This window comes from Odontesthes bonariensis, chromosome 18 (assembly GCF_027942865.1).
Source record: "Odontesthes bonariensis isolate fOdoBon6 chromosome 18, fOdoBon6.hap1, whole genome shotgun sequence".
Lineage (NCBI taxonomy): Eukaryota > Metazoa > Chordata > Actinopteri > Atheriniformes > Atherinopsidae > Odontesthes > Odontesthes bonariensis.
This window is the reverse complement of record NC_134523.1, coordinates 31,624,712-31,652,510: the sequence shown is the minus strand read 5'-3', so window position 1 is coordinate 31,652,510 and position 27,799 is coordinate 31,624,712. Positions and strand designations below refer to the sequence as shown.

The 27,799-nt window shown below is 44.9% G+C and overlaps 1 protein-coding gene across 1 annotated transcript; it reads left to right on the top strand.

Annotated features, from left to right (window-relative positions):
- mgat1b (alpha-1,3-mannosyl-glycoprotein 2-beta-N-acetylglucosaminyltransferase b) lies at window positions 1-27,753 on the top strand. Its single transcript, XM_075449947.1, has 3 exons — window positions 1-492; window positions 14,114-15,280; window positions 25,671-27,753. The coding sequence occupies exons 2-3, from the start codon at window positions 14,429-14,431 to the stop codon at window positions 26,370-26,372; spliced, it is 1,554 nt and encodes a 517-aa protein (XP_075306062.1). The 5' UTR covers window positions 1-492; window positions 14,114-14,428; the 3' UTR covers window positions 26,373-27,753.
- Window positions 27,754-27,799: the final 46 nt, after the last annotated feature.

Genomic DNA, 27,799 nt, shown 5'->3' with positions numbered 1-27,799 from the left:
GCTCTGGGTGCAGCCTGTGATCACCGGACAGATGAGAGGTGATCATTGGGCCCTGATTGGCTTTGGTAAACTCGGTCCTGGACGTGCCATCAATCCGGAAGTGTAGTTTTGTTTGGTCAGTGCTGAGGAGAGGCGGCCGTCTGTGGCGGACCCAGCTGAAGGATGTGAAAGCACTGCAAACTGTTCGGCTGGCTGTGTCACGGCTGTCCCTGAGCACATTGGAGCCTATTCATACAGGCAGCTGCTGGTACCGGGGGGAAACTGCAGAGCTTGGGCAATAATGTCGAGAGGTGGAGGTGCAGGCAACCCAGAAGCGTCAGTGAGCCTCCGCAGAGATGCTGTGCGGCTGGGACACTGAGGAAAATCCAGGGTTGGCTGGAACTGTCGGTGTCAGCTAGCTAGCCAGCTAGCCGCGCTGTGCTGCAGCTCGATGAGTCTGACTTCACTCAGAGGTGTAGGCAGCCTCCACCCGCCAACAGTGACATGACGGAGGTAAGTCGAGCCTGTCTTCTGTTGCTGTACACATGTCTCCAGCCAGGACGGTGAGTGAATGAGAAACATCACCGCCACCGTTAGCGTTAGCCATGTAGCTAATATACAGCTAACATACAGCATGTCAGGCGAGAGCTCAGATGGCCATGAGCGCCTTCATGCCGCCGCCGGCTATGTCCTGGATGGAATCGACTTGGAATTGTCGACTGCATATAAGTAGTTTTCAGATGCGTGTTGGAGCTCAGCAGGACGCTGGTGACCCGGTGTGCGTGTTGGTCAGGGCTTCTCCATCAGCTGAAAGCTAAGTGAAATAGTTTTAAAGTTGGCAAACTAAAGGCGTCGGCTGCCGGCTCTGCTGGGATCTGCTGCCGACTCTGCTGGGCTCTGCTTGGGCTCCTCGGTGGCTTCCTACCCTTCAGCTCCACGGTGTCCGGGCGGAGGAAGGTGGAGATTCAGCAGCTGCTCCCAGTTCCCAGTCTGATCCTCTCCTCTGAAAAGCCTGATTTCCATCAGTACAGAACAGAGAGATGACAGCGCTGATCTCAGGTATGTCTGCCGGTGTTTCGGGCTCTGTGGGAGCCTTTTGCTCCCCTGACTGGAACGTTTCCTCCTTTATTGATCAGCTGGATCAGTCCCACAGTTCTGCTCTCACCTTCAGGAACGTTCAGCCAGAACTGGCTGTTTGTGCTGCTGCTAACCAAGGAGATTAGCTCATGAACAAAGATAAAATTGCCACATATTCAGAATAATGCTTGTTAACGTTGAAAGAATCCACTCCATGGCTTGGTGTCATCTTGCAGCCGTGCATTTTGAGGTGGTGGAGGAGATGGAACCCGGCTGTGGATCTGAGCCCTTTCCTGATGCAGCTGTGGGGGAACCAGCTTCTGTAAGAGCAGCTGGAAGCGTTGGTCAAACTGATGCCGTGTTGTTTGGGGTTTGTATTGTTTTGTGACATCCACTTCTGAAATATAATTTGATTTGAAATGACAGATGAGGTGACTGAAATAGCAGCACCCTTGTCCTGTTTGGGAAATCCTTTTAAACAGTGGTGGTGTTGGAAATGTCTTTGATCACTGACACATTCAGGGGGGCCGACACGTGGCCCCGGTGAAGCTGTCAGATTTAGACTTAGGTGGATCTGTCCTGCACGAGCCGCCCTGTAAGCCTGCCACTGCTCTCTGAGCGGCTCTGGGTTAGGGTAGGGTAGGGTAACCCTAACCCTTGACAAATGGAGGATGGGACTGTTTGATAAAAGATGGTAAACTGCAGCTGACTCTGTCTTGTAGGCAGGGAAGCACAGTTACCCGTCCAGCTCTGCTAAGAGAACTTGTTCTTGTAGTCAAACATCCTTCTGTAAGATTATTGCGAGCCTATATTTATCGGCACTAATTGGTTTAGGTGTTTGTGCTGCTGAGAAGCTCCTGTGGCGTCAGTGTGACCTTCATCCTGCTGAGTGCTCTGAGGAAGCATTTCAGCTGGAACACCAGACCCTATTTGCTTCATGGGCTTTTGGACTTTGAGGCTGTGAGTCGGGTCGGTCAGAAATGGGGAAAGGCCCACACTGCCATTCATCTCCGCTCCCCCTTTAATGCTCTCTGTGGGGACACCAGCTGACAGGAATAATGAAAAACAGAAGATTAGAAAAAATCAAATACATTTCATTTGTTACATTTGACATAAAGACATATCTTTTTCAAGTAACACTAGTTAGGTCAGTTTTGTAGCATGAGCCGTGCACATGGATGTGTTGTCATGCTGAGGGGCCACAGACGGCGTGGTGCAGGGCTGGAAAGCTGCTGTATCTCAGCCCCGGGGCCTCAGGAGTGTGCACGGCAGAGTGTCTCAGCCCCGGGGCCTCAGGAGTGTGCACGGCAGAGCTTTAAGGTGCACAAACCTCTGGTGTTGGGAAGCTGATTACTGAGATCAGTACTGTTAGGATAAATGAAGGGATTCACTTGGGTTGTTAGTATAAGTAGGTGCACACACACACACACACACACACACACGACAGATACTGTTGAAGCGTTTATTTCTCAACTTAAACACAAGCAGCAACAACAACTAGAGATCCGCTGTTTGAAAAAATGAAATATCATGAAAAACCATCTTTGCATCACACAGTAGAACTGAATGAAGTAATAGAGCTGCTGGGACTTCTTCTGTGGTCATTATGTTAGAGGTGTGTTTGGTTTGGTCAGCTGGTCTGCGCCTGCTCCACCCTGCTCCACCCTGCTCCACCCTGCTCCACCCTGCTCCTCTCTGAGCTGTGGGAGGTGCAGTTTGTCCCCTGATGGAGCAGCACCGCTCTGCTCTGTGTCCCACAGCTCAAAGCCAAGATATCACCATGTAACCGTGGCAGCTGGTGTTTGTTCTCCACCTGGTCCTCGCTGCGCACTGCAGAGTCATGTGACCACACACACCGTTCTCTAAACGGAGACGGACTGCTCATCTTTTTATTAGCGGCGTAGAAAACAGGCAAACTGCTCTCAGAAAGAAGAGTTGTCATGTCCATCCAGCATTCTGTGGTTGCATTGCAGAGGCTGGCATTGAGATGAGATTTAAATGTAAGTTGTTAAAAGTTTGGAAGAAAGAAAAAAGTGGAAACGCTACAGGACAACAAATATGAAACTGATGGGACTCTAATACTCTAAATATTTATGAAGAAAGGAAGAAGCCTGCCAGTGCTGGATTAGTTTACACAATAGGGCAATAACTTCTCTTGGGATTGGTTGTTTTGCTGTCACCTGACATCATCAGACAGTTTTCAGTTTGATTTATGTGGGTGTTATACTAATTCTGCCACTTTCTATGTTTTTATTAAATGGCATCGATCTATATTCACACAGACGCGCACCTGCAAGCTGCCATTAGTCCCCGTCTGTTGGCAGGAGGGAAGTGGCCCCTGAATCCTGATCGCTGAGCTTATTGCTCCATAGTTCCTCTTCCTCATCTCTGAATGGGATAAGATCAACTTTGAATTCCCCAAAGGGAAAATTGTCTGAGACGACAATGCTGCTCAAAGCAGATTCACAGTTCCAACTGAACATGAGCAACATGAGCAACAGTACTGCACAGATAAAACAGAGATCAGATGCAAACTCAAGACAAAGAAGTATTACCCACCCAAGTGAAAACAAAAGAGTTTTAAGATTTAAAAAAAAACTGCATTCTGCAGTTTAGGGATGGGAATCGAGAACCGGTTCCCAGTGTTTCAATTCCTTGGAATCGTTTGGCGTTTTTGCAAACGATTCCCTTATCGATTCCAGTGGGCGTGAATGACGTCACCACACAACGTTGCGTGGCGAGTCCAGCGCAGCCAGCAGTCAACAGTAAACATGGCGCCCAAGCGGTACAAACGCTCCAAAGTTTGGTTCCACATCCCTAAAAAAGACGACAACAGGGCAACTTGCAAAGTGAATATTTCACCAAAGGGAGGAAATACTACCAACATGCAATAACTATGAATGAATGTCGCGTTTTCGATCCGCTCCGGACTAACGTTGGTGAATCTGAACCCAGCAGCAGTTAGCAACGTTAGCATGTCCTCGGCTAACACTGCAGGTAACTAACTAACTAACAAACACTGCCTATCATGTTAGCGCCATTTGCCTCATTGTAAAAGCTGCTGTTAGTAACGGTTAAGGTTAAATGAATGCCTTCTCAGGCATTACATTTAGATGAAATCATGAGAGACAGAGCCCGACTGGCTCAGAGCCAGAGGCTGGTGGTACTACCCCCAGTTCACCTCTACCTCCAGCTTCTCCTTTCACCAGAGCAGGGAAGAGTTAAATTACCCAGGCCAGGATAGACCAATGTGGACCTCACCGTTGTTGGATTTGTGAGGTCATGACTCGTGTTACTTCTAAACTAAACAAAGTTGATGCTAATCGACCGGTTTGTTGTCCTTTTTCTCCAAATGAGAATCGATAAGGGAACCGACAAAGAACCGAATCGTTAAGCAGAATCGAAAATGGAATTGGAATCGTAAAAATCGTATTAATTCAATTCAATTCAAAAATACTTTATTTATCCCAGAGGGAAATTAAATGTTGATGTAACTCAATTAAATCAAGGAGTTATTATAGATGCTGATGGCTGTGGGCAGGAATGATTTCCTGTAGCGGTCCGTTTTGCATCCAAACTGAAGAAGCCTTTGACTGAAGAGACTCTGTTTTCCGATAACAGTCTCATGGAGAGGATGTTCAGGGTTGTCCATAATTCTCTTGATTTTATGCAAAATCCTTCTTTGCATTATTGTCTCCAGAGGTTCCACACTCGTCCCCAGAACAGAACCAGCCTTCTTTATCAGGTTGTTGAGTCTTTTTAGGTCCCTGGTTCTGATGCTGCTGCCCCAACAGATGACGCAAGAGGAAATGACGCTCTCAACAACAGACTTGTAGAAGATCTGCAACATCTTGTTGCAAACCTTGAAGGACCTTAGCTTCCTCAAGAAGTACAGTCTGCTCTGTCCTTTCTTGTAGATGGCTTCACTGTTGTGTCTCCAGTCCAGTCTTTTGTCCACATGAACACCAAGGTATTAATATTCCTCAACCACCTCCACTTCTTCTCCCATGATGGAAACAGGGTTTGATCTGACCCTGTTTCTCCTGAAATCTACAATCACCTCCTTTGTTTTGTTAACATTCAAGATGAGATGATTGTTCCCACACCATGCCACAAAGCGGTCCACCAGCTCTCTGTACTCAGCTTCTTGTCCATCTCTGATACACCCGACAACTGCAGAGTCATCTGAATATTTCTGTAGATGACAGGAGTCTGACTTGTACTGGAAGTCTGAAGTGTACAGAGTGAAAAGGAATGGTGAGAGTACAGTCCCCTGTGGTGCTCCTGTGCTGCTGATCACCTGGTTAGACACACAATTCTTCAGTCTGACAAACTGTGGTCTGTTTGTCAGGTAGTCATTAATCCAGGTGATTGTTGAGGCCTCCACCTGAGTCTTCTGGAGTTTCAGACGAAGCAGATCAGGCTGAATTGTGTTAAATGCACTGGAGAAATCAAAGAACATGATCCTCACAGTGCTGCCTGCTTTGTCCAGATGACAGTGGGTTTGTTGAAGCAGGTGTATGATAGCATCTTCAACTCCAACTCCATGGCGATAAGCAAACTGCAGGGGGTCCTGATATGTGCTGGTTTGCTTACACAGGTGGGTCAACAGGAGTCTCTCCAGGACCTTCATGATGTGGGATGTCAGGGCAACAGGTCTGTAGTCATTGATGACTGAAGGATGAGTTTTCTTTGGTACCGGAACCAGACAGGATGTCTTCCACAACAGTGGTACCTTCTCTTGGGTCAAGCTAAGGTTGAAAAGGTGTTGCAGAATCCCACAGAGCTGCTCTGCACAGGCCTTCAGGACTCAGGGGCTGACACCATCTGGACCTGCAGCCTTGTTCCGGTTCAGTCTCTCCAACTGCCTCTTCACCTGACTTCTAGAAACAGAAAAGTGGGAGGGGGAGGCAAAGGGGACAGCGGTATCTCCTGATTGGGTTGAAGACAAACTAGTGGAAGCAGAAGAATCCATGACTGAGGTGGAGGTGGAGATGTTACAGGAAAGCTGTGGGTCAGAGGAGGGTGGGATGTCTCTTTGGCTGGGAACAGGAGGGGAGGATGGTGAGCTTGTTCCTGAACTGAACCTGTTGAAGAATGTGTTCAGCTCATTTGCTCTGTCCAGACTTCCATCCATCCGATCCTCCCTCTGCTTGAGGCCTGTGATCTTCTTCATTCCTGACCACACATCTCTGATATTGTTCCTCTGCAGTTTACTCTCAAGCTTCTTTCTATACACCTCCTTGCTCTCTCTGATCTTGACTTTGAGCTGCTTCTGTATACTCCTCAGTCTCGCTCCCTAAAGGCTCTTTTTTTCTTGTTCAATAGTTCCTTTAGCTCACTGGTGATCCAGGGTTTGTTATTAGGGAAGCATCTCACTGTTCTGGTGGGGATGGTGTTGTCCACACAGAAGTTTATATAGTCTTTTTTTTATATTCCCCATCCCTACTGCAGTTGCTTCCAATAAAAAGTAGAAGAGATTCTTATATGCTTTGTGTCTGTGGCGGATGGCTTCATGGATTCATCGGATCAGAGGAATCTGCCTGCTCCACTTATTGGATAGATGGAACTGTTCAAACTTTCCTCCTCCATGGTTTCCTTACAATAACCTGAGCTGCAGCTGACGGGCAGTGATGGTGCAGACAGTGTCCTCCGGGGAAGTAAAACTTCCTCAGGTGCTCAGCTCCGTGGCCTCACAGCAGAGATTCTGGGTGTGAATCTGGGTGTGGAGGGGGGACGTGGGGCTTCTCTTCTGCTACTCTGGCTTCTTTCTGAAAACATGCATGTTAAGATAAGATTTTCTCATCACAGTAACAGCAAGATGCAAGACAGCAGGTGACCAAAAAACATCAAGTTGTGATAACAATATATCGAAAGATCATAATAATAAAAAATGAAAACATTTAGCAATCTTTGGAAAAGTAAAAAGGGTGTTCAAAGGGTCCCGTGTGAGGAGAGATGGAGGGGCCGTGCTTTATCACCATGCTTCAGCCTCCTCTGAAGGATCTCTGGATTTAGCTCCCTCTGAATCCTCCTGAGCTCCCCTTTGTCCCCTGATCTGAAAACCCTCTTCTTCTCATGAAGCAGGAAACACCGACCCCTGTGCGTGGGAACAGTGATGCAGGACATCAGGGACTGGGGGGTGCAGTCTGTGTAATCACAACACAACAGTGTGTATGACGTCACTGGCATGCGCAGCATGGAGCGGCGGGGAAATGCTTACAGTTATGGTGATAACACCAGAGCACTTCCTCTGCAGGTCCCATGCCTGGATGCTAGCTCCGGCTCTTCTGTGTTGTTAGGGAGAGATCTTACTTTTCCCATAATAATAGACGGAAATCATCTCCTGTTTCCCCAGCCCTTGGTTCCAGCTCTGTGTCCCCTACAGCTCCAGAGGGATTTCAGGTCTCCCTGGGGGGCACCGTCGCAGCGCACAGTGTGAACAATGGAGCTGTGGCTCAGTGGATCTGCTGTAACTAGCTGCCACTCATGCTAGCTGCTGATTCTAAACGTACCCTTGGTGTGAGCATGGATGGTTCTTTGTCTCTGTGTGGCCCTGTGATGGACTGGCACCTGTCCAGGTGTACCCTGCCTTTCCCAATGACAGCTGGCATAGGCTCCAGCTCCATCCAGAGGGTTTTTTCTTTCTGTAGGTGACAAACTGAGAAAAGTTATGTTGAAGTCCTACTTTCTGCTGCTGCCTCCACACTGCAGGGATTGATGCAGCTAAAACATGCTTGGCACACGGGTATGAATAGTTTTGGCGATGTGACATTATGTCACAATGTTTCAATTGTTTCAAATGTTATGTTTCAATCCACAATCTCGGGCTGGGTCATATGGGGAAAAAGTCCCATCACAATATTTTTTCATATCAGTCGATATCGATATGTATCGGGTCCATAACTTTTAGCATCCACTTGAACCCTTTATTTTCCACTGTGCTGATTAGTAGCATGTCTTTTGCGATACAATTAGCTGCATCTGTAATATCACGGCATCTCTGACATTTTTTCTCATGCGGCGCTGGATAAAGCAGACTCTGTGGTCTTCTGTTGCTGCTGCACAGGCGTTGTTACTAGGGGAAGATTAGCACTTGTTCCGGGCTGTGTCGGTGAAAGTTAGCATTCTCCAGGCTCAAATGGGTGGCGCTGCTTCAGGTGATGAAACAGATTAGTGGTATTCCCCGTCTTTGTCGGAACATGTGCTCACATAATTTGGAGTGCACACTACTCTACTCACTTTCGTGTGGGACTTAAAAAAAAACGAAATAACCTCCACACCACCGAACTTTTCGGGCCCTTCTTATCAACAATGTCATCCCTTACGCCTCGGGCTGTGTCTTCCGTCGTTTCTTCAGAGGGAGCACTCAGTTTCTGTTTTTATACGGCTGCAGCAGCACAAACACGCCACAACCAGCTGCTGGCTCGGCTCTATTCCAGCCACGTGATTGGTTCAGCGCCGCGCAACTCTCGTTGTCATTGGCTATTCGTATTGTCTGTCAAAAGATGGACGAATGTAATCTATCGAAAAGTATACCAACCATGTGTCATATCTCTATCGAGGAAAAGTTATTCATCGATAGTAGGGGTGAGGTAAATTTCCGATTCTTGGATGCATTGCTATTCGGACGTGGACAATTCTGAATCGATTCACAAACGTCCAAATTTCAATTATTTAAATAAAGTAATACAGACTGTTCTAAAATGCAAAACTAAAGGCTTCGGTATGCTACTCCGTCACTATCCGTCAATCCGACTCTGTGGTCACGCAGAGGCTATTAATTCTTTCAAAGTTCTCCGTCGGGCTGTCGGATACGCAAGGCAGTTCACCTCCCAATCAGTAGGCGGCGCTACGTTAGACGACCCAATCTGGCGACGTCTATGGTGAAAGTGGCTGATTGATTGTTCACCTTCCGGCTCCGTTCCACTCCTCACAGTGAACGATGGCGACCCAGAGAGAAAGACTGTTGTTGGAGTTGGAGCTTGTTGAAATTGAAATGCAAATAATTCTGACCAAATGTTGACCGGCACACAGTAAACTCTTTCAACTATAAATCTAGCTCAGGCAAAAGTAGAAGCTTTATATCTGCTGCAGAGGCTCCGGGGCCCCACAGCTGTGACGCAGCTGGTGGATGCTCAGTCATTGATTAGAAATGAAACGTATCGGCTCCGCTGCCTGCTGGAGTGCAGACGGAACACACATCTGCTGGGATTTAGGGGTTAAAGGGGAACTCCGGGGTATTTGAAGCGCAATCCCATTGCTAGAGGTTGTCAAATACTGATAGTAGGACACAGACTGGTGCAAATCTGCGCTCCCTGTGTGGAGATCGCTCTGTTCGCGCAGCCTGTCATGCGAGGCTAATACGTGGTGGCCAAGGGGCAACTGCTAACCCTTCCACGTAAAACAACAACTTGCACACAGCAGAAACGTCACACCACTTTATAACCCATCCGACAATAAAGTCACAAGCCTTACCATCAAAACCATATGCATGGTTCTCACATTACTGGCATGGGGACGTTACAAAACAACTTTATAAACAGCATGTCACTTACCTCTTGTTTGTATGCTCGCGCATGTGAAAGCCCAAAAGAGTCGATGGACGATAATCACATATACAAAACAATTAATCTTCTCTAGAAAAACTGCGTTCAAGTATTTAAAACATTACAACAATACATGCCCAGTAATATTGTTGTAATGTTTTAAATAGTTTATCATGGCTGTTCTAGAGAATATAATTGTTTTGTAAATGGGATTATCGTCCATCGACTCTTTTGGGCTTTCACATGCGCGAGCCTACAACTACCCGGTGAGTGACATGCTGTTTATAAAATTGTTTTGTAACGTCCCCATGCCAGTAATGTGAGAACCATGCATATGGTTTTGATGGTAAGGCTTGTGACTTTATTGTCGGATGGGTTATAAAGTGGTGTGACGTTTCTGCAGTGTGCAAGTTGTTGTTTTACGTGGAAGGGTTAGAATTTGCCCCTTAGCCACCACGTATTAGCCTCGCATGACAGGCTGCGCGAACAGCGCAATCTCCACACGGGGAGCGCCGATTTGCACCAGTCTGTGTCCTACTATCAGTATTTGACAACCTCTAGCAATGGAAACGCGCTTCAAATGCCCCGGAGTTTTCCTTTAACTCGATTCCACCCTACGTAACTTTCCAGTTTGCACGCATTTCCATCAGTTTAATCACATATAACGGAAATGAATTCAACTCTTGTTTCTTATTACAAATGCACTGTTTTTCAAAATTGCAAGTTATTAGATTAGATTAGATTGTACTTTCTTTATCCCACAACGGGGAAATTCACTTGTCACAGCAGCAACAATAGACATTACATTACATTACGGTCATTTTGCAGACGCTTTTAACCAAAGCGACTTGAAACATGAAACAGAAAACAAGAAATTAAAAAAGATAAACATTTTTTTAAAAGAGAAAAAGCAAGTACTAAAAAGTAAAGTGACCTAGTATAAATAATATTGCACATTGTGAAGTTGAAAGGAATAAGATATAAATAATACGGCTAAAGAAGAATCTCTGTATGATTATCATGGGAAAGGCAACAACATGATCAGTGGGTGCATGTGTTGTAAAGTCTGACAGCTGCCGGGATGAAGGACCTGCGGAACCTCTCCTTCCTGCACTGTGGGTGTAACAGTCTGATGCTGAAGGAGCTGTACAGGGACCCCACAGTGTCATGGGGGGGGGGAGAGGAGTTGTCCATGATGGATGTCAGCTAAGCTAACATCCTCCTCTCACCCACATCCTCAATGGAGTCCAGGGGACGGTCCAGGACAGAGCTCGCTCTCCTGATCAATTTGTTCAGTCTCCCTCTGTCTCTGTCCGTACTGCCCCCTCTCTGTCCGTGCTGCCCCCTCTCTGTCCGTGCTGCCCCCTCTCTGTCCGTGCTGCCCCCTCTCTGTCCGTGCTGCCCCCTCTCTGTCCGTGCTGCCCCCTCTCTGCCCGTACTGCCCCCTCTCTGTCCGTACTGCCCCCTCTCTGTCCGTGCTGCCCCCTCTCTGCCCGTGCTGCCCCCTCTCTGTCCGTGCTGCCCCCTCTCTGTCCGTGCTGCCCCCTCTCTGTCCGTGCTGCCCCCTCTCTGTCCGTGCTGCCCCCTCTCTGCCCGTGCTGCCCCCTCTCTGCCCGTGCTGCCCCCTCTCTGGCCGTGCTGCCCCCTCTCTGGCCGTGCTGCCCCCTCTCTGGCCGTGCTGCCCCCTCTCTGTCCGTGCTGCCCCCTCTCTGGCCGTGCTGCCCCCTCTCTGGCCGTGCTGCCCCCGTGCTGCCCCCTCTCTGTCCGTGCTGCCCCCTCTCTGCCCGTGCTGCCCCCTCTCTGCCCGTGCTGCCCCCTCTCTGGCCGTGCTGCCCCCTCTCTGCCCGTACTGCCCCCTCTCTGTCCGTGCTGCCCCCTCTCTGTCCGTGCTGCCCCCTCTCTGTCCGTGCTGCCCCCTCTCTGGCCGTGCTGCCCCCTCTCTGGCCGTGCTGCCCCCGTGCTGCCCCCTCTCTGTCCGTGCTGCCCCCTCTCTGCCCGTGCTGCCCCCTCTCTGGCCGTGCTGCCCCCTCTCTGCCCGTACTGCCCCCTCTCTGTCCGTGCTGCCCCCTCTCTGTCCGTGCTGCCCCCTCTCTGGCCGTGCTGCCCCCGTGCTGCCCCCTCTCTGTCCGTGCTGCCCCCTCTCTGCCCGTACTGCCCCCTCTCTGGCCGTGCTGCCCCCTCTCTGCCCGTGCTGCCCCCTCTCTGCCCGTGCTGCCCCCTCTCTGCCCGTGCTGCCCCCTCTCTGGCCGTGCTGCCCCCTCTCTGCCCGTGCTGCCCCCTCTCTGTCCGTGCTGCCCCCTCTCTGTCCGTGCTGCCCCCTCTCTGTCCGTGCTGCCCCCTCTCCAGCAGACCACAGCATAGAAAATTGCTGAAGCTACCACAGAGTGGTAGAAAGTCCTGAGGAGAGTCCTGCACACACCGAAGGACCTCAGTCTCCTCAGCAGGTGGAGGCGACTCTGGCCCTTCTTGTAGAGGGCTGGTGTGTGATCAGTCCAGTTTATTGTTGAGGTGAACACCCAGGAATTTGTAGTTCTCCACCATCTCAATGTCCAATCCCTGGATGTTCACCGGTGTGAAGTGGGGTGTTTTCCTCCTGAAGTTGACGACCATCTCCGTTATTTTGCTGGTATTAAGCTGAAGATGGTTCAGCTCACACCAGCTGACAAAGTCCTTGATGACCGTCCTGTATTCCAGTTCGTTATCCTCAGAGACGCATCCAACAATGGCTGTGTCATCGGAAAACTTCTGGATGTGGCAGTGTGTGGTGTTGTGTGTGAAGTCCGATGTATACAGGGTGAAGAGGAAAGGAGAGAGCACCGTACCCTGAATGCTTATTCAGACAGACGAAAAGAAATGTTGTGAAAAAGTGCATCAATCTACATAAATTAAAGACCCATCAATAATCGTTTTATAATCGAATCGTGAGCTACCACAATCTAATCTAAATGTTTTTCAAGATCAACTTTCTTTAGTTTTTCTTTGCATATACATCTTTACAAACCTCAAAGGTAAACTTTTGTTCGTTGAAGGAGAAAACAAATGGAGGGATGAAACTCATCATCCCTGATAAATACTATGATATTCAAATCATTCAGTGCAATTGAAATAAATTATAAGTTAATAGATAAATTAAAAAAAATAAGAAATTAGAATGAAAAAAGATTATTGAGGGGAAAATAAAAAAGAGAAAAAATGTCCCATTCTACAGATTAATCATAGCAAAAATGTATTGCATGCATCTAGTTGCCTTTGATGACATAGATTTCTTCCTTAAGTGATTTAATATATTTTTGTACTTATTTATGATTATGGTAGTTTCAGCCCTCTGTATGAAACGGGTGGAGAACCTGCAGCTAACAAACTCAGCCGTATGTGGTTTATCATCTCAATGACGTTATGGGATGACACAAGAACTGACTGAATGTTTTTTTTTTTTCCCAGCAGCTCACATTAGCTGCATTAGCTGACCAGAAGAACCTTTCCAAAGATGGGGGGTTTTAGGGGTCCTTTGAGTCCTCTGTCCACTGCAGGAGTTAAACCAAGTTCATGGGAGACATTTTACCCTGTAGAATGGGCCTTGTAGGGAGGTAGTACTTTTGAGATTTGTCGAGTATTCCCAGAATTTAATTTTCACCTTTTATATTTGATGTTTCACTTCCACCACAGCCAATAAGATCTCTTCACAGAGTTATTTAGCCTAATCTAGCCTGTAACTTCGTCCTCTGCGGAAATGCTACAAATCAGAGCTTCCTTCAACTCTTTGGCAAAGCCTCTGAGTATTGAAGGTCCGATGGTCCTAATGCATTTAAAGTTTTTGGGAGGACAATGGTCACAGTATCAGCATTGAAATAAATATATTCTGATTAATTAATGCTGGTCATTTTCTAATTGAGTACCACCTATAGGACTCTAACCCATAAAGGGGCTGAACATTTAAAATTTTCCAATCAAGTCCATCAAAAACAAGCGTAGAGAATCTTCATGATCAATGAGGATGAATTAAGGGATGACCTGTGTAGCAGGGTGGTCTGTGGAGTGTTTGATATCTTTGTTCACATTAGTTCCTCAAAGTCCAGCGAACACCAAATGGTGATGAGCAGGACGTCCTGTCAGCTCCTCCATGTCGGATGAAATGAACCTTCAGGCCCATGGGGTACACTCAGCTGGGTCTGTCTGATTAGTTTGTGGCTTTTTGGATTTCCCACTGCACTGATCTGTCCATTTTTGAAAACACTACTCAAAGTCACTTATTCAAAGGCACTTTAAATGTGTCATTGATGTCATGATTTATTGTAAAACTGTTGTAAAGGTTACCCTGAAAAGCCATCCAAAATACAAAACAAAGTTAAGAATATTGATCAGGGAAAATGAGACCTCAAATCATTTTTCTTTTCACCTGTGTGTTCCTGTACCAACAGACCATAAAACTGCTTTTGTTGAGTGAATTTGACAGAATGATGTGAAGGTGTTATTCCAGCTACTGATCATCTATCTTCCTCTGTTTCCAGGAAGACGGCTGAAAGATAACCTCCACAGTCACATTCCTTCAACCCAAAGAGACCCCACCTTCCCTTTTTGTCCTCTGCAAGGTGTGAGTCTTTTCTTTATAGGATCCCATGAATGTGTGCATCCCACAGTCGCATCATGTTGGTTTGTTTTAAATTGGCTGGCTGTCCTCCTATTGAAAGCCCCCCTGACCAATAGACAACACGAAATGCATCTGAAGTCCCATCTGAGATTTCTACCTCAGTCTTCAGAGTTGTCTATATATTAAAATCACTGGTTCCTTGCCAACCCCATCCATTTTCTAGTGTCATTGGGCCATGGTTCGCAAGAAGGGTTCTCTTATATTATGCGGTGCATTCCTGTTTGTTGCCTGGAATGCTTTGCTTCTGCTTTACCTTTGGGGTCGACCTCCCATCGGCCGTCTTGGAGACGGTGGTGGAGCCGAGCCAGGATGGAAGGAGGAGTGGGGTGTTGGCAAAGGGAAAGGAGGTCGGGTCAACCTTGCTGGAGAGGTGATCCGGCTGGCTGAGGAGGTCGAAATTCAGCTTGAAACCCAGAAAAAACTCCTGAAGCAGATTGAAAGTCACAGGGCTGTGTGGGCTCGGCAGAGGGACGTCGAGAAAAGACAAACGGATAATATAAAAGAGGTCAAAGAAGTGGTTGTCCAAGAGCCAACAAACACTCCAGGTCCTTTGAAGAAGGGTGTGGATGTCAGGGACCGAACTGATGTGAATCATACCCAGAAGCCTGTTCTCACTGTGGCTCCAGGCTTAAAGTTAGAGGAGTCTCCAGAGAACATCATAAACACTAAAGTGACAACTTCAGTTCCTCGCCCAGAATTTGTCATTCCCATTCTAGTGATTGCTTGTGACAGAGTTACTATTAAACGAAGCCTTGACAGACTCGTGCAGTACCGTCCTTCTCCAGAACTGTATCCAATAATCGTCAGCCAGGACTGTGGCCACGCAGAGACAGCTCGTGTGATTGGTTCATACGGAGATCAAGTGACACACATAAGCCAACCGGACCTGTCGGACATCAGAGTCAGGCCAGAGCACAGGAAGTTCCAGGGCTACTACAAAATCGCCAGACATTACCGCTGGGCACTCAACCAAGTGTTCAACACCTTCTCCCAGTCAACTGTGGTCGTAGTGGAGGATGACCTGGAGGTGAGTGATCTCAGATCTCTGAATTCTACTCATAATGTATTTAGCTCCATACTGGTCTAGTAATCTTAAGATTGAACGTGGTACTAGGCAGGGCTGCCCCCTAAGCCCACTTTCCTTTGTGCTAGCTATGGAACCTCTAGCTACCACCATTACACAAGTCACTAGTATTAGAGTAATCTCCCTAAATAACCATGAGTATAAAATTTTGTTGTACACTAATGATGTGTTGATTTTCTCAAGCTCCCCTGCACAGTCCATCCCTAAATTGACAGAACTAATTAATAATTATGGCTTTTTTTTCTGGCTATAGAATACATTTTTCTAAAAGGGAAGCCATGTCGCTCTGTGACTCGCAGACATTCGATCCAAGCATTTAACAAACATTTCGCTGGTTTCACCATGTCTTAATGACCTATATAAATTAAATGTTGCCCCTCTCTTACAAACTATAAAACAGGACCTTGATAGGCAGTGTGGTCTGCCCTTATCCCTTTTAGGACGTATTCATTTGATCAAAATGGACATTCTCCCTCGTCTTCTATATTGCTTTCAAATGTTACCATTGGTGCTGTCAAAAAATGTTTTTACAAAATTGAGTAGTGCTATTATATCATTTATCTGGCGTAAAAAGAGAGCCAGGCTAAGATACAGTTTTCTGCCTTCCTGTTAAAAACGGTAGCCTAGCAGCACCAGTGTTTTCATATTACCTGTGGGCTGCACAGTTTAAGTTTCTTTTGGAATGGTTCAATGGTGACCCTGATTCTATATGGCTCAGTTCAGAGGTGTCAAGTAAAGAAGTACAAAGACTTCGTTACCATACTAAAGTAGAATTATCCATACGTTATTGGAGTAGTTATTTTTCAGCCGACTTTTTACTTCTACTCGTTACATTTTCATGCAATTATCTGTACTTTGTACTCCTTACATTTTCAAAACAGCCTCGTTACTCATATTTCATTTCGGCCTGAGTGTGTTTCATCGTTCAAAAACATTGAGTAAATTTGATTGCATTTGGATGAGAAGTATAAACGTATACCATTCCGACACACTATTGGTCTGTACGCGATCCATCGCCCCTACACGTTACAAATCACGTCACACGCAAGCAAGCTTCAAAGCAGTGGTTCTATGGAATTGTAGTTCAGGGTCTGAAGCCCGTATCGAAGCCTCAGTGTTGCGCTGCACTGCCATCACTACTGCTTCGTCCCCCTGCCAAGCTCACCTGCTCCATTTCGGATATGTCCCAACCAAGCACCAGCGAGGAGGCTGGTAGCCAGGAAGTACCCAGGCTCCGCCCTCGCAGTGACGCAACACCTTCGGCTCTGCTGCACTACCTCAGGCAAACTGCTCGTTCAGGTTGATTCGAGTTCCCGAAAAAGTGGGAACTCCACCCACTTTGTCGGGAAGCAATCAACTTTGAGCAGCGCCAACGGCCCAGGGTAGAGGCGTGTTCAAGGTAGTGACGTGGTTGAACTCCCACTCAACCCATGGATTGTACACGGAAGCGCTTCATTTAATATCAACATGGAGCAGCGTCAAGCTTTTGACACTGCTGTAGATGCCGTAATGAAAGTGTTCGACGGGAGATTCTCATTAAAAATCGAGCAAAGAACAGCTCTTGAATCATTTCTTGACAGGAAAGACGTTTTCGCCTTGCTCCCTACTGGCTTTGGTAAGAGTTTAATCTACCAGTTAGCCCCGCTGGTAGCTAAATCATACGTCAGAGGAAAGAGTGGTGTGATTGGCTTAAAGGACAAGACGGTTTTTTTGACATTGGGCCCTTGATTTCACATTATAACATGATGTTCTACTCACCCCTGCTTGTTGTTGGTAATTTGGAGCTGTTCCGAAGATATTCGAGAGGCGTCTGGCTGCTCTCTTGAGATATTCGGCCATGAAACGGTTTCCTATGGGCAACGTTATACAGGCACAAACTATGCTGTTTATAATTTATTAATTACTGTACACTAGCACTGATAACGTGGAGGTGCGTCGCTTACTTAAAAAAATCCGGGTTACTGTAATTTTGAATTTTAGCCGAATGAATAAATAGGCAGCAGGTCTGTGGGCTGTCTGTGGTAGTAGCACGACGATGACGTCAGTAACACCCACTTTACAACAAAAAAATCAAAATGACAGTAACCCGGATTTTTTGAAGTAAGCGACGCACCTCCACGTTATCAGTGCTAGTGTACAGTAATTAAAAATTATAAACAGCATAGTTTGTGCCTGTATAACGTTACCCATAGGAAACCGTTTCATGGCCGAATATCTCAAGAGAGCAGCCAGACGCCTCTCGAATATCTTCGGAACAGCTCCAAATTACCAACAACAAGCAGGGGTGAGTAGAGCATCATGTTATAATGTGAAATCAAGGGCCCAATGTCAAAAAAACGGTCTTGTCCTTTAAGCTTAGGTACAGCCTTTTCTGTAGCAACCCGAGGGAGGCGGGTTGACCAGGCCCGTTCGAATCGTATTCGTTATTGTCTTGGTCAGACCAGAATCTCGAAGAGATTTGAAAGTCGATGTGAATCAGGCTAGCCAGGAAGACCAGCCAACTCTTGTACATCCCTGGCCATACCTGGAAGAATTTTTCGAAATGGCTGGCTGGATCCAAAAACAATTCCTTTCGAATGTGCTGCAAGCTCTGCGGACCCAAGTACCACAAGTTAATGGCTTTCATAACATTATAGTCATTATGGCCTTTAGAAAAATTATGTTTTTGGGGTGGTGTCGTGTAGTGCGCTTTAGGCCCCTGTGTTGCGGGGACTATAACATTTGATGGCTTTTGTTTTTCTTTAAATTACTTTTATACTTTAAGTAGTTTTGAAGCAAGTTAAATTATACTTCTACTTAAGTAAAAAGCTTAAGTAGATACTTCAACTTCTACAGAAGTCTTTTTAAACTCTAGTGTCTATACTTCTACTTGGGTAATGAATGTGAATACTTTTGACACCTCTGGCTCAGTTGTGAATCTGCTTCTTTGGGAAGGATCTCTTTGCACAATTTGTTATATATCTCTCCAGCAGTGGCGGTTCTAGGATTTTTCTGAAACAGTGGCCACAATGGGGCCAAATGTAACCTTCAGGGGCCAACAGTGTCACCACCATCTGATATCCAGTGATGACGCTGCTTAAAAGCAATACAATGTAACATTTCTACCTTAAAATAACAGCTTGAAAAAAATTGTGCGGCTAGAATGAGTTGTAATATTACGATTGGCCTGTCTCCTATGCCCTTCGGGGGTCTGAGTTGGAAAAACTGCGCTATGTAACTTTGCTGGAGCGGCCCGGGAGCTGAGCGGAAGTACTTCGACTTGCTTTCTGGCACACCTACCGCAAAAACAAATAGACCCCTCTCACGCTCCCAGGTACATTTGATTACTCTTACCTTCTCGGTCGACATAGCTTGCACCTTCTGACTCCTCGCCGGTTCGTCAACAAACGTGAAACGTGAAAGCGAAAGGGTGTTGTATTTACGACAGTGTAACCGTACATTACCTCCAAGCCTGTAGGGGGAGCTCCATAGTGGGCTTTTTGAGAAGTTACATTGTATTGCTTTAAATAAACATCAATTGGCGACACGGCAATACACACATTATCCAGCAGGTGGTGAGAAAACATCATAGTCTTACTCAATTAATTTACCAATCATAGCCTCATGGTAAATAGGCTACCAACCTGATTTGGATATTTTGTTTAGTGTATTGCATACTGTAATACATCATACCTACATATTGCAATTTTTTTTAAACTTACTCTTCTACAGTATACTGACAGTAAAGAACATCTATTTCTAGTCTACTATCCAAAAACAAAAAGGAATAATTCAGGATCCCTTTTGAAACTGAAATAAAAAAAGTTATGAATCAGTAACGTTTGTAATAATTCTTTTTTTTAATTCAGTGTGTATTAAGGGCACATAAAACACACAAAACATAACAGCTTTTAACTGTATATACAAAAACATATTCAATCTCATTCTCCCTCCCTCCCACACACACACACACACACACACACACACACACACACCTTACTATATTTGTGAGCACCTTCCATTGACTCCAATGCATTTTACTAGCATTCAAAATTAGTGAATGCTGAACTGTGCCCTGACCAAAACAATCCCTAACCCTAACCTGTCAGTAAACAAATGTTTTTGCACTTTTAGTACTTTCATCAACAACAAAACATATTTATAGCAGCTTTTCCTTCTTAGGTTTGTTTATAGTCGCTAGTCCTAACAAGGTAGCAAAAACCATGTATACAACTGATCAATTCCCTTTGACTTTCTTTTCATGCTGTCTGCTGCTATCTCTGCCAAAATCTTAATATTACACAAAACACAAAATCACATATCTTAATGTTAAGCGTTGAACAAGCAGGTCAAAGCTATTGCTATCCTACCAACAAAAAAGCAACTTATGACACAAGTGCAGTGGATAACAAGTTTAGAAGCCAACCGTTTTATGTAGTCACAGTTTAATTTAATATAAACCTAAACTTAATAACAAACAAGAAGATTTGACTCACCAAATAACAAAGTCACCTTCTTAAGCTTCCAGCTCGAATTCAAGTAATTAATACGCCATGCACACTAAAACATGAACACTGAAGTAAAGTGCACCATTTGAGATTTAGTACTTTTCTTCTATTCAGTTGTATTGACACAACCAGCGCACTACCACCCACAGTTTGGGGGTGGAACTGCAGCAGTGATCATTTAATTCTCCACTTGTTTTTCTCGCCAGGTGATTGACAGGACAGGGGCACTTCAGGGGCCAATCAAATTAGAGGCGGGGCCTCGGCCCCTCTGGCCCCGCCTCTAGATCTGCCCGTGCTCTCCAGGCAGAGTTGTGACCCTAACAAAAGACAATCTACTTTAAAAGAATATGCTGAACATGTGGCGTAAAGTCAGAAAATTGGAAGGGTACAGTAACTGTTTCTCTTTGTTATCTCCTATTCACGACAACCTGGACTTTCACCCTGGAATTCAGGGCGGATAGGACACTGATTGGAAGCACAATGGTATCAAAGTTGTTGGGGACATGATTCAGGAATGCTCAATTCTAACATTTCAGCAAGTGTATTAAATGTCAACCTGCTGTTGGATCACTTGTTCATTGTTTAAGGAGCTGTCATCTCATCCAGCAGTTCTGGACTGCAGATGTGATTTTCAAGAGTCATCTACAGTTGAGTGCAAGAACCTGCCTGCTGGGACTGGAGGTAGATTTTCATAACAAAGATCTTTTACACATTCTGCGATACTGTGCTGGGAAATGTATCATGGCTCGTGACTAGTATTACTCTATTTGAAGCTTACTTACAGCATTGGAGGATAAACCCTTTTTATTTTACTGGACATGGGATCCGTTTCTTGACTATCTCGGCGCCACTGGGAGGATGAAGTCAGGACTTATAGACCTGGCCTATATAGACCTCATGATGAGGCAACAACTGATTGCACGGCTTTAGTTGCAGTCATCGAGCGCCTGGCCATGGCGAGTCGTTTTTTTTTTTTTTAAAGCCATTTTCATATCAAACCATTTCTTCTTTATTTCGGTGACATTATGAACTACAGGTGACACGGAATTAACAGCACTCGTAATTGATTCCCATTTCTTGGCTTTAGCAGGTCCTGTAATTCCACTGCTGACTCTGCTAAAAATGACAGATTTTCCTTTCTGGATCTCTGAAAGCAGAACTTCAGTCTCAGAGCCCCTAAAGTTGTTCTTTATGCACCTTGATGCCATTCTCATGACTCAACACTTCCTGGCACAGGAGAGAGGAAGCACAGCCTTATATGGTATCATTTAGGGCGTGGAGTATGCAAATCTACTATCCTCGTTGTAGCGTTGGCACGTTATTAATTAATATTTACCTCGAAAATAGCAGGGCACCACCTACCTACAATTTTACTTTACGTTACAGTCAGGTAGGAAACTGTTACAATCTTACGATCCTGGTATGTTAAATTATTAATCAATTAATAATCAATCTCATTCTGATTCGTACGTTCTGTTTGAAGTGATAGTCGGCTTTAGTAACTGTCCGTGACGCTCTTAAATGGAGTAATACAAACATTTATTCAACATTGCACAGGTATATAGGTGTATAAACAATTGATAAAGAGACAGAAATTAGAATTATTGGTGATACTCAAAAGGGCATATAAGGGAAGAAAGAAGCAGTTCACTAACAGGGTTACCTATCAAAAATGTGACAAAATCTGGTTCGTAACACGGATATTGTGCCAACTGTCTTCTGCCCGCGGAGGTCTGCTCATTCGTCGCTTTCAGAGAGAGTTTTCATTTTATCCACGGCTTCAAAAGATCTCAAACCAGCACCTTACTTTGTCGTAGTAGCGTAAGAGATCCCGTGGTTCTTTCCTTCTGATGAGTTGGTGTCGAAGGCGGTGTTCCCGTGGTAACCAGCGGGATGACGTAGAATCGATTTCTTCTTTATTCTTCGTCCTTGGATGAAAAGTGGCGGCTTGGCCGGGCTGTATGAGTTGGCACACACTCGCGTGTATTGGACCAGACTTTTATACAAGAGAAAGGGGAAGTCTAAAAAAATGGTAATTAATAGTTACAGAGAGAGAGGACAAAAGAGTTGCGTGAGGGATAAAAGAGAAAAATGATGAGAGACTGATTTCATGCGCGCCTCTCTTTTTAAGCTGGAGATCACATGTCAGCTTTCGTCCAATCAGAGTTCAGCTGGCTTTTGACCCAACGGAAAAAAAAAGGGGTTGACCACGCTGAATTTATGAGGAAAAAAGGGGGAGAATTCCTGCTTCTTCCTTATACCGTATTTAACTCATATGACATTGATTTTAGATAATATAATGTTTCTAACAGACAATAATGTTGCATACGAGCAGGCATAAACACACATATGAGCATGGAACAGTTATCAGCATACAATACTTCATATTATCATGATAGAAATAGTATGACAACTTTTGGTTACTGTTAATTAGAATGATCTGCAGCTGTTTGGCAATACCTGTGGAATTAAACACTATTAGGTTATGCATTGCACATAATGAGAACATTAAACATCCATAGTTGAAATTGTCCATGGTCATTAGGCTGACATAGTGAAAAGTGTCCGTTATCCATGTCCTTTGGGGGGCGCTGTGGCTCCACGAAAGGGATTCTATTAAATCCAATATCCCATAACTTGGTAAATACTTCATGTAAAAGAATGGCGAATGTTTCAAAATGACCTGTAGATTTATGCAGTTCCGATTTCAACAGTTTATGTCAAGAAAAGTGATGATTAGGGTTGATTCTATTCTTCTAAGGAAAAGTGGAGAGTTGAACATTCCTTGTAACAGACCAGGAAAGAAGAGCAAGCCTGGTTTGTTTCTCTGTCAGAGGGTGTCAGTTTGCATAATTTATTATGCGTGGCTGGCGTGGAGGAGAGAATCTCACAAAGGAACTCCAGTAGGTTAGAATTCACATCTGGGTCCTTATCTCCTTTGGGTAATCCGTTGAAAGGGTCATAAACAGTGAAACTTTTTCGATGTCAAGACATTTGAAAAAGGGGGGGAGGTTAATGTAAACATCTCCGTTCTCTGTCTTTCCTGAGAGCACGCTACATCGTGCACGTGCACTTAAATACGCACGGGGGCCATAACCAGGATTTCCCCCTAGGTCTCCTTCCCAATAGTTTTGACATGTGGCATGGCAATGGGGCGCGTGTAATTGGATACCTATACGACAATAGGATACTAATGACTTTCCAACAACTGCAGTCCAAATTCAGTATCCCCAAAAAACATCATTTTGGCTTTCTCCAGGTCAGGCACTTTGTTGGATCGAAGACCTTACTTTCTCTCGACCCAGTCATGTACAGTGATGTTGAGAGGTTCCTCATTTCCCGAAAAGGTCTTACCAGTTTTATCTCTTCCTTCTATGCACTACTATACACTCTTAGTGCAGTTGACATCACAAGCATTGCACAGAAGTAGGAGAGAGATCTTGACACGGAGTATATCGAGGATGACTGGCAAGAGCCCATTAAAGTATTTAAATCCACCTTTACATGTAATAGATTGAGAGAGACACAATATAAAATATTACACCGTCTACACCTAACCCCTTACATACTAAATAAGATGGACCGTCAGGTTTCACCTCTGTGTAACAAATGTCGTAGAGGGGTAGGAACATATTACCATTACTTCTGGCAATGTAAATTAATAAAAAATATTTTGGGGTATGATCTCACAGGAACTGAGTGGCATCTTTCAAGCAAAGGTGAGGAGGGACCCTGGCCTCTTCATCCTCGGCCTCCCCTCAAAGGAGGCCACTCTAACCCGTTTAAAGTTCAAACTACGCGACAAACTACTACTATTGGCCAGAAAATGTATTTTAATTAACTGGATCAATGTTAAATCACCTACTATCACCTTATGGTATAAGGAAATATTCCGGGTCCTCCCCCATGAAAGACTCAGTGCAGTTGTGAAGGGTAATGAGAGGTACTTTAATGAAATGTGGGCTCCTCTGCTCAACTATCTACCTGATGAGTTGACTCAGCTCGTGACGAGGGGCCGGTCTTCCTTACAATGGCCACGCCCACCTGATATAAATCCGTAGAGGTCTTTTTTTGCAGTTTCATTCTACCATATTTAATTATTTTAAGTCTGCTTTATGTATCACTGTTTACTCTGTGGGTGGCCGATGTGACTTGGACTATATTAATGGGAGATGTATATGTATACAGAGCAAGATGTGGGTGCCTGTTTGCACTGTGGGGGTAGATGGGGGGCAGGTAACTCGAAGATTTGATTTGGAAGATGGATGGATGGCAATATTTTACTGTATTTTATCTATCTTTGTTACTGACACAATGGCATTGTATTTTGTGTTTCTGCTCAAAACCAATAAAAAATCTGTTTAAAAATACGCACGGGGGCCATGATTTACACAGGTTGTTTACACACTTTTTCCAAAGTTAAGAGCGTTTGTTGAATCTGACGTGGCGTGTTCGTACCAGACCTTCCTACGAGAAAAGTGAGAGAAATTTAGAATAAAAATACGAAAATGTGGGACGGTGGGGCGGACCCATATACAGAGGCTACAGCCCTCGCTGTAATTATTTCTGTTGATAATTCTGGCACTCCTATAAGAATACCAGGATGACTATGCCAATGAGAAAGTTGTTTGCATCTTATAGAAGATGATTGAGCTTTCAAAGGACCAGGTATTGCATGGAATAAGAGTCCAGATTATTGGAAGAACAGACATTTTAAGATGCAGAGCAGGAACAAAAAAAAAGAAAATATTTTTAAAACATTTCTTTCCATGATTGTTGTGAGAAATGTGAGATCACTGGCAGATGAATTGGAAGACCTCAGAGCCTTGATGAGGATGCAGCGGGAATATTGGGCCGATAATATTGTCTGTTTCATAAAGATGTGGCTGCAGGGACAACTCTGAAACTCTCTACTTTTAGACTATACAGGCAGACAATGACTGCTGAAGAAAGGTAACAGTAATGAAGTAGAGAGCAGTAGTAGTACAGAAGCTTTTCCAACATTAATTTACTCTTATGTTCAAGTGGATTATTTGAGGGTCTGGAGTGGCCCACAGGACTCTGCTCAGTCCTCTTCCTCATGGTCTGCCTCTTTTGAAATCTGTCACACTTAATAACCCTTGGAGTACCTTATTGTGGTGTAAGAGAGCATACAGTAAATCCCCTGAAAGCTTTGACTACACACACATCAAACGGCCATTTTATTCTCAGTAATGAATGTACAATGTTACGGCTGCTGGTTGATTAATAACACCACATAATTCCTCTTTTACGTACGGGCTCCATAAACTCTGGACTTCATCATCACTCCATTCTCCTGTGTTTTCTTTACGTTTTTAGCAGCTAACATTAAGAACAGTTGCTTATGTGACCGATGTTCACCAACAGTTACTGACACTGACACTCTAATAGATATTAGAACAATGTTTGGTTGCTAATGTCCCAGTATAAACACCACCACAAATAAGTATGTAGTTAGACACTACTTTTAGTATTAGCTACTATTTGAGGTTTCGTGGCCAAAAGTTTAACATTCAGCAGAGGGAAAGAGAGAGCGAGTGCTTTATTCATCCAATGTTATCAATAGTAGGGTAACTATATCAAAAAAAGAAGTATATAAAGAGTATTATATAACAAAATAGTAAAACTTACTATATCATCTACTAAATATGAGTTTAAAAAATAGCATATATATTGTATATCAGCATTTCATTGTAAGAAGATAACATTGAGCACAAGCTGACAATTAAGTGAACATATGACTGTCTGACTGCTTTGGTACCTGTGAACTGAGCTTTCCCTAAAGCGGTGGCGTCTCACTAATGCGTTTCCCTTCTCTCTTTTAGGTGGCACCAGACTTCTTTGAGTATTTTCGAGCCCTGTATCCCATCCTGCGGTCCGACCCCACCCTTTGGTGTGTTTCTGCTTGGAATGATAATGGCAGAGAAGCCTTGGTGGATCCATCCAAAGCTGAAATCCTCTACAGAACAGACTTCTTCCCTGGTCTGGGCTGGATGCTGCTGAAAGAGATGTGGGACGAACTGGAGCCAAAATGGCCCTCAGCCTTCTGGGATGACTGGATGCGTCAACCTGAGCAGCGCAAGGGCCGTTCCTGCATCCGGCCTGAAATCTCTCGGACTATCACCTTTGGCCGTAAAGGTGTCAGCTTGGGTCAATTCTTTGACCAGTACCTTCGCTATATTAAGCTAAACGCAGAGTTTGTGCCTTTTACCAAACATGATTTGTCTTATTTACTAAAGGAGAAGTATGACGAAATGTTTGTTAAAGAGGTTTATAGTGCCACACTGGTGAAGATCGAGGACCTGCAACAAGGGGGCAGTTTAAGAGGACCCGGACCATACAGGGTGCAGTACTCCAGCAGGGACGGTTTTAAAGTCTTTGCTCGAAATCTGGGGGTGATGGATGACTTAAAATCTGGAGTTCCTCGTACAGGTTATAGGGGTGTAGTCGGCTTCCTGCACCGGGGCCGAAGGGTGTTCTTGGCTCCACCAGAGGGCTGGACACAGTACGACACCAGCTGGAGCTGAGAGCGATCCGTACTCAAACTCCGTACGGAATGAATGATTTTGAGGAGAAACACCCTCTCAGACCAAAGAATAACGCAAACACATTGGGAGCTGAAGCAGCACAGGCCCATCAGGGGAGATGGAGGGCCTGCTTTCTCAGCTTCATCCCTGAACAGCAAGCATCACCCAGACTGTAAACTTTTACAAAAATCCTCTTAAACACTGTTTTAAAACGGCTTTTGGCGATGTGCCTTGCTTTTCGGGCCTGTTTTGTATGATACGTTCAAATGAAGACTTTGACGTGGCATTTATATTATTTGCAGCAGGTGTCAGTGGAGTCAGCAACACTTTGACACGAGGCCAAACACAAGCAGGAAGATCAACTGTAGACCTTTGGAGAAAGAATGAGGAGATTGTATATGAGATTCTCTTTTCAACATTTAGTAGTTTTTTTTTAAAAGAAGGTGTTGTTCCAACACTTATCCTGTTACAGTGAGAGTCTGTGACAGCAGAGCTGCATCCAAACAAACCGAAAGCCTCAACAAGGTTATAGGTTGTAGTCAAACTCATAGCTAAGCAAGGTCATGCAGGTTTCCACTGAGGGTGAAACTACAGAGATGCAGAGAAAAGGAAGTGCTACAACACTTCTCACTTCCCGTAGGGCTGATGTGCATTCGGACTCACTGCTGACGTCTCACAGGCCGGCCTCTTAATCTTCTGGAACTCTGACACTCGAGGCAAAGCAGCCAGACGGTTCTGGTTAATCAGATTTGACTGAATGTTCTCACCTGGTCAGAATCGGGTCAGATCAAAGAGAGGCTGCCATGTATCAGACCTCCATGTACTTTATCTTCTATAGACTGGACCAGATGATGTCAGAAGCTCCATAACGAGGTCCAGTGGAAAATATTTAGCAGCGCAGCAGCAGGTCTCTGACAGCGCGGGGGGGGTCAGAGCTGCAGTTAATCAGACAGTGTGGATCAGTCCAGTGACTGAACAGTGCTTTGAAATAATTCCTATCATTCTGTCTGAATGAATGAACTACATGGGTACAAGTTCATAATAAAGGATGAAAGTATAATAAGATTTAAAATTTCTTGAACTTGACCTTCTGGCCTGTTTGCAAAGCCGCAGATGAGAATGAATGGAGGAGTTTTTTCATTTTACTGATGAACCCCAGCCGGCCCTGCTCGGGCCAGGTTGTAATTATATGATATCGGTCAGTGTCGGGTTCAAGAAAAACAAACAAATGTTGTTAGTTACTGGAGAAATGAATATCACTGTACTGTAATTAGCTTTGGGAGATTATTAGCTGGGTCCCATTTCTGTATAGTGATGTGAAAAACCACTGCCTGAATTGTTATAACTTTTAATACAGTATAAATAAAATCAACTATTTTGATATTTGTCCACTAGTTGAAGAAGTCTCTTCTTACTGATAACCATGA

What these genes read in the sequence shown, in the direction of transcription:
- mgat1b (XM_075449947.1), top strand. Translation starts at nt 14,429, where the DNA reads ATGGTTCGCAAGAAGGGTTCTCTTATATTATGCGGTGCATTCCTGTTT. An exon ending in TAGTGGAGGATGACCTGGAG is followed by an intron (nt 15,281 to 25,670) that starts GTGAGTGATCTC and finishes TCTCTCTTTTAG; the next exon opens with GTGGCACCAGACTTCTTTGA.